General features: G+C 40.1%; 1 protein-coding gene across 2 annotated transcripts in view; it reads left to right on the top strand.

Annotated features, from left to right (window-relative positions):
* Positions 1–17,058, top strand: part of cdkal1 (CDK5 regulatory subunit associated protein 1-like 1) — a 491,565-nt gene that overhangs the window by 462,579 nt on the left and 11,928 nt on the right. For both annotated transcript variants that reach the window (XM_079836708.1, XM_079836709.1), the window contains exons 13-14: positions 2,838–2,921; positions 8,157–8,321. In XM_079836708.1, coding sequence (XP_079692834.1) covers positions 2,838–2,921; positions 8,157–8,321 — 249 coding nt within the window. The remainder of the gene's footprint in view (positions 1–2,837; positions 2,922–8,156; positions 8,322–17,058) is intronic.

Below are 17,058 nucleotides of genomic sequence, written 5' to 3'. Positions count from 1 at the left end.
CATAGAGGTGAAAAGCTGTCTCTCGTCATATTGTCATGACCTGGTCATGAAGGAGTGCGAGGGTGAAGTTAGGATAGAATATGCCAATGCTACGTTTACATTACGCCTCCACTCTAGTTTTGCTTTTTATAGAAATAAAAACAATTTAATTCAGGTGGATAACAGTTGCTTCCATTCCATCAGCTCATCCAAAAAGAGCTGTTCTTTGAGCGTGTGTTACGAGTGTGTAGCTACATGGTCTGGACCGTGGTGGTGGATTCGTTGGGCAGCAGAAATGTCAAACTTGTATTTTAAAATGCGCGTTCAGCACCACCACTCCCTATTCACAGAGTACGCACGATCACGAAATTGAAAGTGAAAAGAAACGGGATTGCGCATTCAAACGCGATTTCAATACGTTACCACTGTTTGAAAGCGTCTCCCTGAGGCATGCGAATATCTCCATATAAAAGCTATCTCGTTGTAACCATCTCTTAGCTCTGTATCATGCTTGAAGAAAAATGTGGTCTCTATTTGCTCTTAGAATATTTAGTAGGCTACTTTGATTATGGTATTATGGTTATTGTTTGCACTTAATATCTATGATCAATTTGTGGGAAGGAGTTCAGTTAGGAGGTCAAAAGAAGCTCATGTGCAGTTCTAAGGTCTGAAGAGACGATCATACAGGAAATAAACCAGTCAGTTGAGTTCTTGGCAAAACCTTTAAAGTGATTGTTGTCTTTTACTGCATATGATAATTCATACTCAGAAAGTAGAACTGAAATGACATTCATTACAAGATGATGAGTTTAAACATTTCAAATACACCTGCAAACTATTTTTCTAGTCATGTATTTCATCATTGAGGATTTCTTTAAAATACTATGTAAAAATCTTGTCTCGTCTCGTTCTCGTGAACCCAATCTCGTGTCTCGTCTCGTGAGATAAGCGTCTCGACACACCCCTACTTACTATGTTACCCTAAGGGAAATTCTGAAGCACGAATCAAATCACATGAGCCAATTCACTACACATAATGACATGGGATAGATGTTTTGATAGATGTAACATTTATAATTTATTTACAGCTGAAATTGCCGTGCAGGCATACGTAACAAGCAATGTACTATAATGTCAGAAAGATAGCAGTTCTGCTATTGTCCATAAATGCTAGTAGTGATGTTGTACAATGAAGAGGTTGTCATGTCAAAATGTGTTGTGAGCCAGGGTCCTTACTGTCCTTACAAGTGTCCGAATGTGTGTACAAGATATACTGATTCACAACCTAGGGAGCTGATTCAGATGCACCCATGGTCATGACAGTCTGCTCAAATTTAAACTGAGCATCGGAATGGGGAAAAAAGGTGATTTTAGTTACTTTGAACGTGACATGGTTGTTGGTGCTAGACATGGTTGTTGGGCTGGTCTGAGTATTTCAGAAACTGCTGATCTACTGGGGTTTTAATGCACAACCATCTCTTGGGTTTATAAAGAATGGTCCAAAAAAGAGAAAATGTACAGTGAGCGGCAGTCCTGTGAAATGTAACAGTAACTCAAACAGCCACTTGTCCTGGTTTCTTCTCAAGTTGAATACTGAAGCTAGATATTTTACTTTATAAAGTTTTAAATATGTCTATTTTTCTTACACAAACCCACCGATTCACTTCAGAAAGCCTTTATTAACACCCCCACCCCCCGGAGCCATATGGACTACTTTTATAATGGAAATAAGAATGTCTTGTACACCTAGGATGGCTTGAGGTTGAGTAAATTATGGGATCCTTTTCATTTAAAAAATCAAGATGGCGTCTGAAAGTTTTTGTGCAAATGTATGTTCTACTAACTTTTCTTACTTTTGTTGTGATTTCTGTTGAGAAATAACTACCGTAGTAATTAAATATTCACTTAGTTTTTTACCAAAGCGCTCCTCTTTTGTTGTAAATCATTAGACTGCCATGCTGCCTCAGAAGGGTTGCAGGCTGTCTTTCCAAAATCGTGAGGAACCTTTTGCACAAACACTGCCTACAAAGTCATTGCCTGATAAAGCATTAAGGCAACAAGTGAGCTGCCTAAGCTTTCAAACACAACCCTTGTGATTCATTTTATAGAAAGATTGACAGAAAGACTGATAGGTTGCATTTTGTGTGTTTCCCCATTTTATCAAGCATAAATGCTCTATGTATTGACCACAATGAAGTTCATCTGCAGAGTTTCCAGTAGCTCTGGAAGCTTACAGCTCAGCCGTGTGTGTGTTGTTTGGTAGGGCATTTTCATGAGCACTGGGATTTAGACGTATACAGCTCTTGTTCCTGGAGTCGACCGGGGTGCCCTGAACAAAGAGGGCCCGTTTTACAGGCCAATAGGCTCCGCAAAGCACATTAAGTTAGTTGTAATTTCAAAAGGCCAGATGCTTCAGCTAAATAGAAAGTGGGGAATCTGTATTTCATAGTGTCTCTCTGCCCATCATTCGAGTGCAACCTTCCCGTATGTTTCTTTCTGAAGGTCTTAGCAGACCTAACACACAATTCACATACATTTGCGCTTCCTCTAAAAATGTGTGCATGTCTGGATTTGTTTTAATGTGCATTAAATTGACTGCTGTGAGCAGTAAACCCATGGTCGCACACAAAGGCTTCTTGAAAAACATTTAATACATGCACAGTTGCTTTGTGACAGTTTGAATGAAAGGAGATATTTTCCATCGTAAGATAATATCAGCGTACAGTGTGTCAGTTCTGGAAGGGGATTTTAAATGCTTGTTTTTAGACGAGCTGTGGGCCAGTGACAGCTCTTCATCACCATTACAAACACACAGCACTTTAACCTGTTTGTGTGTGTTTCTCTGTCTTGTCTCACAGATCGGGGAGAGGCAACGTGTTCTGGTCACTGAAGAGTCCTTTGATTCCCAGTACTACGTCGCCCACAACAAGTTCTATGAGCAGGTACAAGTTCACCTTTGACTAGTGTTATTTTAGTGTCATTGAGATACTATGATATATTTTATTGATATTTTTTATGAGATTACATTTATATATTTTCCATTTTCTTTTTTAAGTTTAGTTAGTTTAAGTCATTTTATGCTTTTGTCTTTTTTTTGTAACTATGCCCATATCGCTTTTTATTATTGTTTATTTCAGTTTTAGTTATTTTAGTACATGAAGTTAAACTAAATGAAAATAAGAAGGGTTGCCCTGGCAACTAGCTGAAATAAAATGAGTTTACATTTAACTTGATTTTATTGCAAGTAATGAAAATGTGTATTTGTAATTAAATCTGTCTTTGACTTAGTAGTTATTTTCTGATGAACTGCAACAGTGAGGATATCTGAAAACTACTTTGTGGTTCATATTTGTTGTGGTAGTCCGTTAATAATAATAATAATAATAATAATAATACATTTTATTTATAACGCGCCTTTCTAGACACTCAAGGTCGCCTTACAACAATAGTAAAAACACAATAGCACATAATTAAAATACTCAAGAATAACAAATAGAAACAACATATTAAAAAAATAAAAAATAATAGTAATAAATAAAATAAAATGAGATTATATTGATGACAGGATGACAGGAATCTGTATTTCATAAAGTGTCTCTCTGCCCATCATTCGAGTGCAACCTTCCTGTATGTTTCTTTCTGTTGCGCTTCCTCTAAAAATGTGTGCATGTTTGGATTTGTGTTAATGTGCATTAAATTGACTGCTGTGAGCAGTAAACCCATGGTCGCACACAAAGGCTTCTTGAAAAACATTAAATACATGCACAGTTGCTTTGTGACAGTTTGAATGAAAGGAGATATTTTCCATCGTAAGATAATATCAGCGTACAGTGTGTCAGTTCTGGAAGGGGAAATTTGTTAAATTTGAAGTGTAAATTTAAAACTGAGCATGCCTACAAGCATGAGGCATATCTAGACACAAATACTCATATAGGGATAATATTTTTTGAAAGAGGAATAATACATTTGTATACATGAGTTTTTATGTTTAAATCTGCATTTATATATTTAGATCAAATAATGCAGTTATTCTATTAAATCCAACTGCAAACAATCATCTTGTAAATACGCTTAATACACTTCAATATAAAATGGAAAAAACTGCTTAGCTGCATTGGGTTTAAGAAATATTAAGAATTTAAAAAGTATACATTTTTAAGACATCTTCAAATATATCATGAACACTGTTCCACATGTTCCAAATGTTTGAAGTTTGCACTAGATGTTTGTAGGCTTGTCTTCAGGCAAAAAGCTTCTCTATAAGTGTCACTTATTTCTGTAGAATTTAGTGGTTTGATCATATTTCCCTGTGAAAGAATTTACAAGGTACTATATAAAGGGATTATTTTTAACTTGTAGATCCATAAGGTCTACAATATGAATGTGAACCGGACAAGATTGTTTTCTCTTTAATTCAATCTAGCCCTCACCTCATATGTACAGCAGAAATACGAGCAGCAGTACTATTCCAGCATTTCCCATCATCACCCGGCACCCTCACTGCATTTTCAGGCTGACGTGATGATTGACGGTGCATTTACTTTCTGAGCTGGCCTTTCCCTCTGCTTAGACAGAGCGTACTTACTAACGTTTACTCTTCCACCAGCTTCTTGTTTGAAAATCCCTTTCAGAGACGTCTGTCTCCAAACAATGCCAGAATCACCAGAGTTAAAGAAATAGCAATGAAAAGAATGTAGTCATTTACTCACCCTCATGTCATATGACTTTCTTTCTTCCATGGAACGCAACAAGAGAAACTTTTGTATAATTGGTCATAGGATGACACATGGTGCCTGATGTGTTTGGCAATGTTTCAGTTCCAATATGTTTTATTTCCCCTACTTTTTGAGTGCACTTATGTCTTCTGCATTGTTATAAGCCATTGGTTTCCTTTCTAACTAGTTAATGGTCTGAAGTGATTTTATCATAAAAAAAGTTGTCTCCGATTGAGGGAGAGCACAGACAAGCACAGTGCTGCGGCTCTCAGCTCCTCATAGGTCATGGAGGTCACCCATCCCGCCAGCCGCCATTGATCTTTCCATTATAATGTCCAGCTGAAAGCCATCTCCAGTGCCATTGATTGAGGACGGGGCTGCGCATTAAAGGATGGGAGGTCTAATCTGGGGTGCAAGCCCTCTGTTTTCTTTTCCTCCTTTTGTTCTCCTTTTCCTCCTTGATCTGCAGTCTCAAAGCTGGAACGCTCTCCAGAGTGTTTGAGACGTGACTGGCCATCTATCAGAGCTTTACTCAACGGATCACCATGAACATGGTGCCGATTAAGAGCTCAGCTCAGGTTGTTTGGAGCTTAAGCCCAGTCTGTCTTTGAGCTTCCAGCGCCCATGTCAGAGACAAGACTGAAGACAGAGCTGCTCAGACTCGTCAAGGACAAGTGAAAACATTTGCCAGCACCATGATATTTTTGAAAACAGGCCTTAATATCTAGTTGGGTGAAATGATTTTGTTTAAATTGACTGGAAATCAGAAGAATTAAGAATGTTATTTTCTAGCTAGTCACTTACAGTTTACTTACAAGACATCAACAATCAAAAGTTAATCCGATCTTTTGTAAATGAGCAGTGGTATGTAGGTGCAGACAGGTGAGCTGCTACTATTGTTTACTATAGTAATTAAATATTCACTTAGTTTTTTACCAAAGCGCTCCTCTTTTGTTGTAAATCATTAGACTGCCATGCTGCCTCAGAAGGGTTGCAGGCTGTCTTTCCAAAATCGTGAGGAACCTTTTGCACAAACACTGCCTACAAAGTCATTGCCTGATAAAACATTAAGGCAACAAGTGAGCTGCCTAAGCTTTCAAACACAACCCTTGTGATTCATTTTATAGAAAGATTGACAGAAAGACTGATAGGTTGCATTTTGTGTGTTTCCCCATTTTATCAAGCATAAATGCTCTATGTATTGACCACAATGAAGTTCATCTGCAGAGTTTCCAGTAGCTCTGGAAGCTTACAGCTCAGCCGTGTGTGTGTTGTTTGGTAGGGCATTTTCATGAGCACTGGGATTTAGACGTATACAGCTCTTGTTCCTGGAGTCGACCGGGGTGCCCTGAACAAAGAGGGCCCGTTTTACAGGCCAATAGGCTCCGCAAAGCACATTAAGTTAGTTGTAATTTCAAAAGGCCAGATGCTTCAGCTAAATAGAAAGTGGGGAATCTGTATTTCATAGTGTCTCTCTGCCCATCATTCGAGTGCAACCTTCCCGTATGTTTCTTTCTGAAGGTCTTAGCAGACCTAACACACAATTCACATACATTTGCGCTTCCTCTAAAAATGTGTGCATGTCTGGATTTGTTTTAATGTGCATTAAATTGACTGCTGTGAGCAGTAAACCCATGGTCGCACACAAAGGCTTCTTGAAAAACATTTAATACATGCACAGTTGCTTTGTGACAGTTTGAATGAAAGGAGATATTTTCCATCGTAAGATAATATCAGCGTACAGTGTGTCAGTTCTGGAAGGGGATTTTAAATGCTTGTTTTTAGACGAGCTGTGGGCCAGTGACAGCTCTTCATCACCATTACAAACACACAGCACTTTTTTTGTTCACCTGTTTTCACTCAACTAGAGACACTTAATAACAGCAAAGGTATTCTAGACCTCATTGGTTCACTCTTGTCATGGATTCTCCATATGGGATTTAAACCAACAACCTTTCAATGGCTCATATCTTAAACCATGATATTGTCTGTGTTAATCTACATACTGTCATCTCTGCTGTTCTAGGTATTGTGTGTGCTCTCCATCACTTGTGTAAACCAGCAGTTCTTCTGGTTAAATCACCCCCAACCAAACAGTGGACAGGCTCATTAATAACCAGCCGCACTCTTCATCTTAGCATGAAGTCCTGGTCCTCCACCATCCTGCTCATGTGTTCTTCAAGGACACTCTCGTGGTCTTCAGCTCTGCCACAAATGTGCGCATTCAAAAAGACTCAAGAGGTTCAAATACCTCTGAAATATTGTTTGTTTTAACAATGAGAAGTGGGATGTAGACATGATTTGCAATTTCCAGCAGAACATGGACCACTCTTAATGGGTTTCAAGTGTGCAAGGACTAATCTCAATAAAGATGAGACAAAGACGCACAGCCGTTTTATCTGCCACCTTAAAATGTTAGTGTTTGACCTTCAGGGTTTGTGTAATTGAATGAAAAAGTAAATGGGGAGAAATACTCTTCTCATATTAAAGTATTAAAATTCACGGCACACATCGGCCATGGCAGAGATGGAGGAAAAGGAAAACATTTATTTCCCCAGCCTAATTGAAAACGTATTCGACAGATCCTCTGATATGTCGGTGTTTTGATGAATCATAATGCGCTTTAAGCTTCTGCCGAGCCTTTCATGTCTGGGGAAGGTGGTTTTTACGCTCCAAACGTATCTGCCACTCAGCATAATGAAGGCAATTTCAATGTAAACCCCTATAGATTCCAACTGCACAGCTTTTTAATCCAATTCAGCCTCCATGCCTAGACTGATTCATCTCCCTTCAGACCTTGTGCAGATCTCGGTGGAATGTGTCCGATGCTCTGGAATTAGAGTATGGTGTATGGTGACCCGGCATCAAGAACACAACAGCACACGCAATGAAAAAAGTAGCTTGTTTGTGTCTCTTTTTTTACCACTGGAGTAAACAGTCAAGATAGTCAATGTGGTGCTTACAAACTCAACTATGAAAATACACAACAGGTCCTGAGTAGCGTGTGCTAATCTTAAACAAGCAGTTTAAAGTTTATAGATACAGTGGAATGCTGGACATGAGAAGATCATGGAGTTTTTCAAACATAATTATTTTTCCTGTGGCTTGTGTTTTTATTTAGTGTTTAATTATTACTTACACCTTTTATTTTAATGGTGTGTAATGTCAGTTCACAGTGTTCAACATGACCATGGATCTCAGAGCTGAAGGTTAATGAGAATCAATTAATTTGTATTATCCGTTGCAAAAAAACGTCACAGTTCTACAGTTTTCATAGATGTTTTAAACTGTCCATTTGTGAGTTGTAGATTATATTAGTTGGTGAAAACTGTAGACACCCTTCTTTCCTATTGTTTTATGTGTAGTTCATGATGTTCATTTTTGTATATTTTTATGATTAATTTACAGCTTTTAACCTCAAGGGACTGACCTGGTCAAATGTTCTCATTCATGCATCTGCAGGTGCTGGTGCCCAAGAAGCCTGAGTTCAAAGGGAAGATGATCGAGGTGGATATATATGAGGCTGGGAAGCACTACATGAAGGGCCGGCCAGTGGAGGATGCACAGGTCTTTACTCCCTCTATCGCTCAGCCTCTTCGAAAGGGTCAGGTGTCTGGACTCCCTCAGGTCAGTCTACTTGACCATGTCGTTTCAGATTAGCTTGTTCTACATATCTTTAAATTCCATTATTTATTATATTTTAAAATACTCAGAATCGCTGATTGTGGGGGTTTAAAAGACAATTCATATTCAGTAATTTTATCCATTTGACTGCACTGAATTTAAGTGAATAATGCTACTATTGTCTTCTGTAGAGAAGCTTACAGCTGAATTGAACTCATTTCATTATTGATGAACAAAGAACTGCTTCAGAATTACATTTTTTCATATTTGCTTGTTTGCATCATTGATTCTGATCATGTTTATTACGGTGAAGCTGCTTTGAAACACTGTATTGTATAAGCTATAGAAATAATGTGACTTGACTTTTGGTTTGCATTGCAATCAGTGGCTTTATTCACAAAATGTTCTGAGTAGTTTTGAAGTAGTTAGAAGCACAACAGCTTCAGCTGCAGTCCGATAGCTTGAATGTGATGTAGTAAGGATGGGGTCCTTTCAGGGACTAGCAGAAGCTGGCTGAGTGAACAGTCAGTTGTGCCCAGAACCTGTGATAGCCGATTGACCACTAAGCTGCCAGAGAGTCTGTTTGAAGGAGAGTGGTGTGAGCTGCACCCTCATTCTGTCTGTGTCTGAAGAGATGGACATGACAGATTGGAGGCAGAGAGTCCAGACTTCACACACTGTTTGCAGTCTGTTTTACATTAGGGGGAATGTGTGAATTTCAAAAAGCATGTTCACAGGATTTGTGATAGTACATGAAACCACCAACACACTAGAATCAACTATTATAGTTTGAGCTAACCAAATCTAATATACATTCTTTAAATCACATGGAGAACTAATAAAAGAAATGAGGAAGTCATTCCTGCTAAACGAAGGTCTAAGTCTAATGAAAGTTCCTCTGTGTTGTATAAATTTAAACACCATTTGATGCCTGGCAGCAGTACAACTTACTGTCTTTATCTTGTGGTATTGTGGTAAAAAAAAAACACCTGCTGGTAGTTGGTGTTTCAGACATAATAGCTAATTTCAAGCTGGTTTAAGCAGGTTGTTATAGCTGATATCTACTGCTTGACCAGCCACAATCCTCCATAAAGCACCTTTAAAGGATAGTTCAACCAAAAATTATCATTCTGTAAGCATTTACTCCCCCTCATATTCCAAACCTATATGACTTTCTTCCTTCTGTGGAACGAATATTTCAGCTCTTGTTTGTTCATACAGTTAAAGTCAATGGGCCATATTGGATTTGGGCATAAGTGTATATGGGTTGACCATTGTTTTACATTTACATTTAGTAGACTGTTCTATTCAAAGTGATTTACAAATAAGGAATACAAGAATTGATTCACCTTAAATAAAAAGCTATTCATCTTAAGGTTAAATAACCACTTACATTTTGCTGAAAGAGCAGAACAGCTGATTCTTCATTTTGTGTGTGTGCATTTCATCTGGATAAACTAAGTATCCAGTTCTTAGTAACTCTTTGGCCAATTTATTGTCAAATGAAGGAGCTAAAAGAAACGTATAAACTCTATAATGTAGTTTAGTGCTAATTTCTTTCATACAGAGCAGTGACTTTTAAATGAAGTGTGTCTGAGATAGGAATCATGCAAGCGAGATGTTCCGCTACCCTAATTAGCTTTCCATACTCGTTTCTCTGTCATTGCCTGGAGCTCTCGATTGCTTAACTAGTGAACTCGGCCCAATATGAAGACAGCAGATCGCCACTACTTACAGAGTTCATTCTGCACCATTAGACCTCCTTCCATTAAACTATGGTCCTGTTGCTTTATCACCTTTGGCTGCATGTCTTCTCCAATCCTGAAGAGATGAGGAATCCTTGTGCTTCCCATCCAAAGACAAGAATGCTTGTTGTTGAAATTTGGGAAAAAATCGTTATGCTTTTTTTTCTTTTTTTTCAGAACAGCCTCTGTTAGATGTCCATGATGACTTATCAGCGTATTTTTAATATCTCTTATTTCTCCTTTCCTCCTCTCTCTCTCTTGTGTTTTATGGTCTGCCAGGGCAGCAGTAAAAATCTGATGGGGTGTGAAATTAAAATGTGTATCACATTTTGAAGCATCATTTGATGTCCTCTGTGTGGACGTGTGTACACTCCCCTCTAGAAAAATAACACAGCCGTCACAAATTAGCACAGAATGACAAATAGAGACATCTCTAGATCACACATTCGCACACAGACACACACACACACACACACACACGCATGCATGCGTGCGTGTAAATGTAATTAGTTACTGTACTTAAGTATCTTTTAGGCTACTTTGTATTTTTACAAAGTATCAAATATATTAGCAACTTTTACTCTCTACTTGACTACATTATGAATAAGTAAATGTACTTTTTACTCCAATACATTTCTGTTGAGTAATGCAATTACACATTACATTTTGCATGGCACCTAACTTTTTCTGCAGCAGTTTGTTTCTGCCATAAAGAAGCAATATCGCCACCTAAGGGAATTGAAGGTAGGCTACTATATCTTGTGTGTTTTGCCTTTACTCACACAAACTTGTCAACAAGGCTACTTTTCATGAATGCGAGTGCATTAGCAGGTAGTTGCTGAATCGCAGGTGTTTGTTTTATGAGATGAGGACATGACTGCAGCCGATGATGAGGACTAAACCAGCACATGCAGTGCAAGTAGACTTTGACCATTTAATTTGACTTAACATTAATTTATTTATCCGCTATATTGACGAGACCGCTTTGAAGGATATTAGTTTACTTATGGCCTTTTTGTGCACTTGAGCTTAACTGAGACTGTTTCTGTTGTGTTGACCTTGATTTGTTGCAACACTGAGGTGTTCAGTTTTATTTTGATTTTAGAAAATAAACATGATTTCTCATCTTACAAATCAATTGTTTATTATTTTCACTGGCATGTCTTTTAGGAGTTGAGTACTAGTGCATATTTGAGCCTACATTCAGTGAGTAAAATACTTAAGTACTTTCACTCGAGTTGTATTGGAATTGGTGACATGTAACTTGTAATGGAGTAATTTTCACTGTAAGCTATCTATTTTCAGGTACTCTTAACACCTCTGACACACACACACCCTTCATAATAATACATTATTGTAATGATTATTTTGTTTATGATTTCTGATTTTAAAAAAGATTGTTTTGAACTTTATATGAATTTGTTTACATTGATAATTTTAAGAAATGTTTCCTGAGCAACAAATTAGCATATTAGAAGGATTTCTGAAGGATCATATGACACTGAAGACTGGAGACTGCTTTCTGTGGCTTCAGCTTTGTAATCCAAAATTATGTTTGTTTTTTTTTACATCGAAAACATTTCACATTTACGTTTCACATAGAAAACAATTATTTTTCTGTTTTGTACTGAATTAATCTAATAAATGCAGTCTTGCTGAGCATAAGACACTTTTCATTAAAATAAAATCTTTCTGGCAGCAAACTGTAGCGAATGTATATCAAAGTCTGTCATCAACCTATTTTCACTGAAAATCTTCCTGTCTGTGGAAGCTCTCAAATCTATTCATATTTACTCATTTTCAAACAGTAATGAGACACACACAAAGCCAATGGTGTTTGCTGCCATTAATGTCAGACATTATGCTATCAATTATTCATTCTTTATTTGATCATAAAATGGCTGTTCAAAGTTGTTCATTGACAAAGACCAAAAAACTCCCAGAAACTTGTGGAAACCTGCTGTGCTCCAAAACTGATCTTCTCAAGTGTTTCCGCTAGTGGCTTGTTTCCAGTGCCCATGTTCTTTTTGTTCTTTTTTTTTTCATTTTCACTTGCTTGTCAAATGCTCGCATTGCTTTAAAGAGAGCAGAATGACACTGATACATCATCAGAGAGAAAGAGAGAAGATGAATACAACTTTGAATGCTGATTTATGGAGCTGTTACTCCAGTGTAGAGGAAGCAGCTGACGGGAGGAGGAGCAGTGCTTTGCAACTGCAGGTGTGTAGATGTCTTCTGGCACTACAGTACAGCTGCACTCACTGACCTCCAGCACTGATCCCGGACCTGCTCTGGTGAGAAAACTGTGGAGTGCTGATCTCAGATCTCTGATGAGCAAGGAAATGTTCAACAAAGACATGAACCTAGATGGTGTATTGAAGTAGCCTGGCTCCGCCTTCCTACGTACTTCCGCTCAATTTTCATTTTCCACAAGAGCCAGGCTAGTATTGAAGAGGGCAGTCCACATGACAGTCTCATGTGCTTTTCCTTCTTCAGTGGAGCACACAAGGCTGTTTGGCAGTGCGTTCATTGTTCTCCTTTACATACACTGAAGGTGACTGAAGAAGAAGATCTGCAATAATGACTTAAATTTCAGTCTGTTCCTTGCATATAGCATCAATATACTGTATTGCAGCAACCATAAGGACCACTGTTATGTCATTCCTTCACCTTAAGGCCACGTGTCCACCAAAACGTTTTTAGCCAGCTGAAAACGCCAGGCGCTCTGCTGAAAACGCCTAGCTGTGAGCGTTTGAGAGCATTTTGGCATCGCAACGTTTGTTTTTTTTGTTGAGACTTTTTGCTTGCTATGATACGGAATGTTACTAGTTTTTCATTTCATTTGTTTCTGTATTGATTCTATATAAAAATGTTGATGCAATGTAAAGAATTTGCTCTGGCTCTTGTTTTAAATTATTTTGTTCCATTATTATGCTTGTTGGTGTCATCTGTTGACGTTGTTCAAGCAAAATGTGGCGGTTGGTCGGTCTTGTATTTGTCCCACCCCTGCTTCACTGTGATTGGACGACTGGGTAAAAAGTGACAGTGATGAGTGCTGCGTTTTATTCAAAGTTCTTTGGTGACCGGTAAAAAACACAGAGCGCTCAGTGCTTGAGCATGAAAAAGGCTCTCAGCTCCTCGTTACGCTAATGGCGTTCTAAAAACGCGGCACTCCCATTGACAGCAATTGGAAAAATATGCTAAGTGTTAAAAATGCTTTGGTGGACACCAAAGTGTGCCCTAAGATGCCCAAAGATGCCCTAAGTGTACAGAGAGCTTTCCAGTAAACCTTTGTCATACAGGTTAAAATGACATGAGCTTGAGTAAAAGATAAGAGATCTTTCATTACTCAGTGAACTGTTCCTTTGCAAGTTTATGAAAGTTCTTTTCTTATGCAGAGAGCAGATTGATTGAGTGACTATCACTGCATCTGTCACAGCACTGCAGTGCCGAACTTCAGTAACTCTCCCGTGTGTGTGTATGTGTTTGTAACGTAGAATGGCAAAATCTTTCCATTCCATGTGTGGAAAAAGTTTAACTTTGTGATCTGGTTTCTCTGGCTAATTAAACAGATGCCTTTTGCCTTCAGATAACAGCACTTTAGTGGAGAACAGGAGGATGGGTTTATCAACACAAAGTGACAACATCAATCACTGGAACTCATTTGTTCTCCCCACAAGTGTGAATAATCGTAAATTCCTTAGATGAAGCCACAAAGGAAGGACAGATCTTCACAGATTCCACACATAATAAAATTATGCAAAATGGACACAACTGTATATGCTTAATGAGTGATGTTTGTAACACAACAAGGTATACAAACGTACCTGTTAAGGTTGTGTTCAGTATAATGCCTAGGTCAGGGGTTGTCAAATAGCGGACCACCATTATTTTTATATGTCATACACATATGACTCAGACCATTCAAATAAACAAGCTTTTTGACAAGACGTTTTTTTTTTCATCTACATTTAGCATTAAGAGCATTTAATAATTTCCTGGATGGTGCCCCGTAACTTGGGAAGGAATCATCTGACACTCTCACTCTCACACAAGTGATGTGACAAAAATAACTCACAACATTTGCGGTGCCCCACTAGTAAAATCGTTACGTATTAGGGCTGGGCGATAAAACGATAAAAACAGTTCGATAAATGCTCGATATGATGCTGACCCGCTATGTGTAATGCTGCGCATGCGTTTTGCAGACCGGCTTCTGGGTGCCGCATGTGGTGTTGTTGACAGTCACAGTGGCCGACAGGCTGGGAGGATTAGAGTGGAGTGGAGCAAGAAAAATCAGCGATAGTGAAGAAAATTCAGCGCTCACGACCAGCTCGGACGACACAGATATCGTTGACAAGAATGGTCACTCAACTTCAGTAGTTTGGAGATATTTCAGTTATTTGCAATCCAACATAAATGACATGACATCTGACCTATGACATCTGATCATAGGTTCACCACACGGTAATATAATTATTCAATTATCTTGCTTCTTCGAAGTTCTTCCATATAGCATTGAGCTCAACACAGCGGTAAATCTACATTAGCCTAATATCAGTTCACGCATATCGCCTCGTTAGTTGTAGTGGGTGACTTACAACAAGCTACCGTTACCAAACTATAATCACTAAAACATCGGACTTATGGAAAAATACATCGGTATCAGGCGGTGGAGTGTGTTTCATGATAAACAAGAAATGGTGCGATCCTAGGAACATCTCCATTCTTTCGCGATCCTGCTCGCCTCACTTGGAACATTTAACTCTCATGTGCCGGCCTTTCTACCTGCCGAGGGAGTTTTCCTCGGTCATCTGCACTGCCGTTTATATTCCACCACAAGCAGACACGGGGCTGGCTTTATCTGCCCTCCATGATGTGACCAGCGGCTTCATAAACAAACACCCCGACGCTGCTTTCATCGTCGCGGGTGATTTTAACAAAGCAAACCTAAAGAAAGTATTGCCAAACTTTCACCAGCATGTCTCCTGTCCCACACGAGGAGCAAACACACTGGATCATTGCTACTCTCCGTTTAAGAACGCCTACAAAGCTCGTTCACAGCCAGCTTTTGGCAAATCGGACCATGTCGCCATTTTCCTCACACCGGAATATAAACAAAGGCTCGTTCAAGAGCCCCCGGTGAGGAGGGAAGTCAAACGCTGGTCATCCCATTCAGAGATCACGCTACAGGCAGCTCTTGATGACGTCGACTGGGACATGTTCCGCGCGAGTTCTGAGGACGTCAGCGAGTTCACAGAAGTGGCGCTCTGCTTTATTAACACACTGACAGAGCAAGCCACACAAACAATAACTATAACGTCCTTCCCTAATCAGAAACCGTGGGTGGACAGTTCAATTCGCACTGCAGTAAACTCGCGCACCACCGCTTACAATGCCGGTCTCCTAACGGGGGATATGAGGGAGTACAAAGCTTCATGTTACGCTCTCCGGCGCGCCGTTAAAGCCGCAAAACTCCGCTATAAAGACCGAGTGGAATCTCATTTCCAACTCAACGACTCCCGGCGGATGTGGCAGGGACTGAGAACCATCTGTGCTTTTGGAACTAAATCCTCTGCAGAGGTGAGAGCTGATCCGTTACTGGTGAACGAGTTAAACTCTTTCTACGCTCGCTTTGATGGTAATCGCGGCAGCGCGACTCCGGCGAGTGACGCGTCAGAGAGAGTCCCTCAGAGCAGCAACGGTCACGTGATCTCTGTCTCGGAGGACGAGGTTCGGAGGGCACTCAAACGTGTGGATGTCAGGAAAGCTGCTGGGCCGGATGGTATTTCAGGTCGTGTTCTGCGGTCCTGTGCTGATCAGCTCGCAGGGCTCTTTACATCCATATTCAACGAGTCCCTTGCTACATCTGTTGTCCCCACCTCCTTCAAACGATCCTCCATCATCCCTGTACCTAAGATCAGTAAACCCTCTTGCCTAAATGACTATCGTCCAGTGGCTCTCACATCTTTAGTCATGAAGGTCTTTGAGAGACTCATTAAAAACAACATTTGCTCCTCCATTCCTGACACTTTGGACCCTCTTCAGTTTGCCTATCGTCCCAATAGATCGACTGAAGATGCCATTTCTCACGTCCTTCACTCCTGCCTCACTCACATCGACAGCAAAAGTGGGAACTATGTCAGGCTGCTATTTATTGACTATAGCTCAGCCTTTAACACCATAGTTCCCATTAAGCTAACACACAAACTCCTGGATCTAGGCCTGAATTCTTCTCTCTGCCTCTGGATTGAAGATTTCCTCACTGGCAGACCCCAGGCGGTGAGAGTAGGCCAGTTCACCTCCACCTCCATCACCCTGAGTGTTGGAGCTCCACAGGGCTGTGTGCTGAGTCCCCTGCTCTACTCTCTCTACACCCATGACTGTTTGTCCACACACAGCTCCACCTCGATCATCAAGTTTGCTGATGATACTGTTGTCCTGGGTCTCATCTCCAACAACAATGAGACGGCATACTTGGACGAAGTGGAGCAACTGACATCATGGTGCCAGGACAACTGTCTCTCTCTGAATGTTAACAAGACCAAAGAACTGATTGTGGACTTCAGGAAGAGACAGCATCGGTCATACTCCCCTCTCATGATCAGCGGGACACCGGTAGAGAGAGTGAGCAGCTTCAAATACCTGGGTGTGAACATCTCCGAGGATCTGACCTGGACTACACACATCCAGACACAGGTGAAAAAAGCCAGGCAAAGACTGTACCACCTGCGCCAGCTGAGGAAATTCAGGGTTTCACCAGCCATCCTGAAAACTTTCTATCGAGGGGCGATAGAAAGTGTCCTGACTCAGTGCATCACAGCGTGGTACGGGAACAGCACCAGTCACGATTGCAAAGCCCTGCAAAGAGTGGTGCGCTTATCCGAGCGCATCTCAGGCTCAGCTCTCCCGTCTCTGCAGGACATCTTCACCAAACGCTGCAGAGGTAGAGCTACTAAAATCATCAGAGACATTAATCACCCTGCAAACTCTCA

The sequence above is a fragment of the Gobio gobio genome (assembly GCF_949357685.1).
Source record: "Gobio gobio genome assembly, chromosome: 15".
In the NCBI taxonomy this organism is placed as follows: Eukaryota; Metazoa; Chordata; class Actinopteri; order Cypriniformes; family Gobionidae; genus Gobio; species Gobio gobio.
Note: the sequence above shows the minus strand (reverse complement) of the source record. Positions and strands in the feature narration are given on the sequence as shown.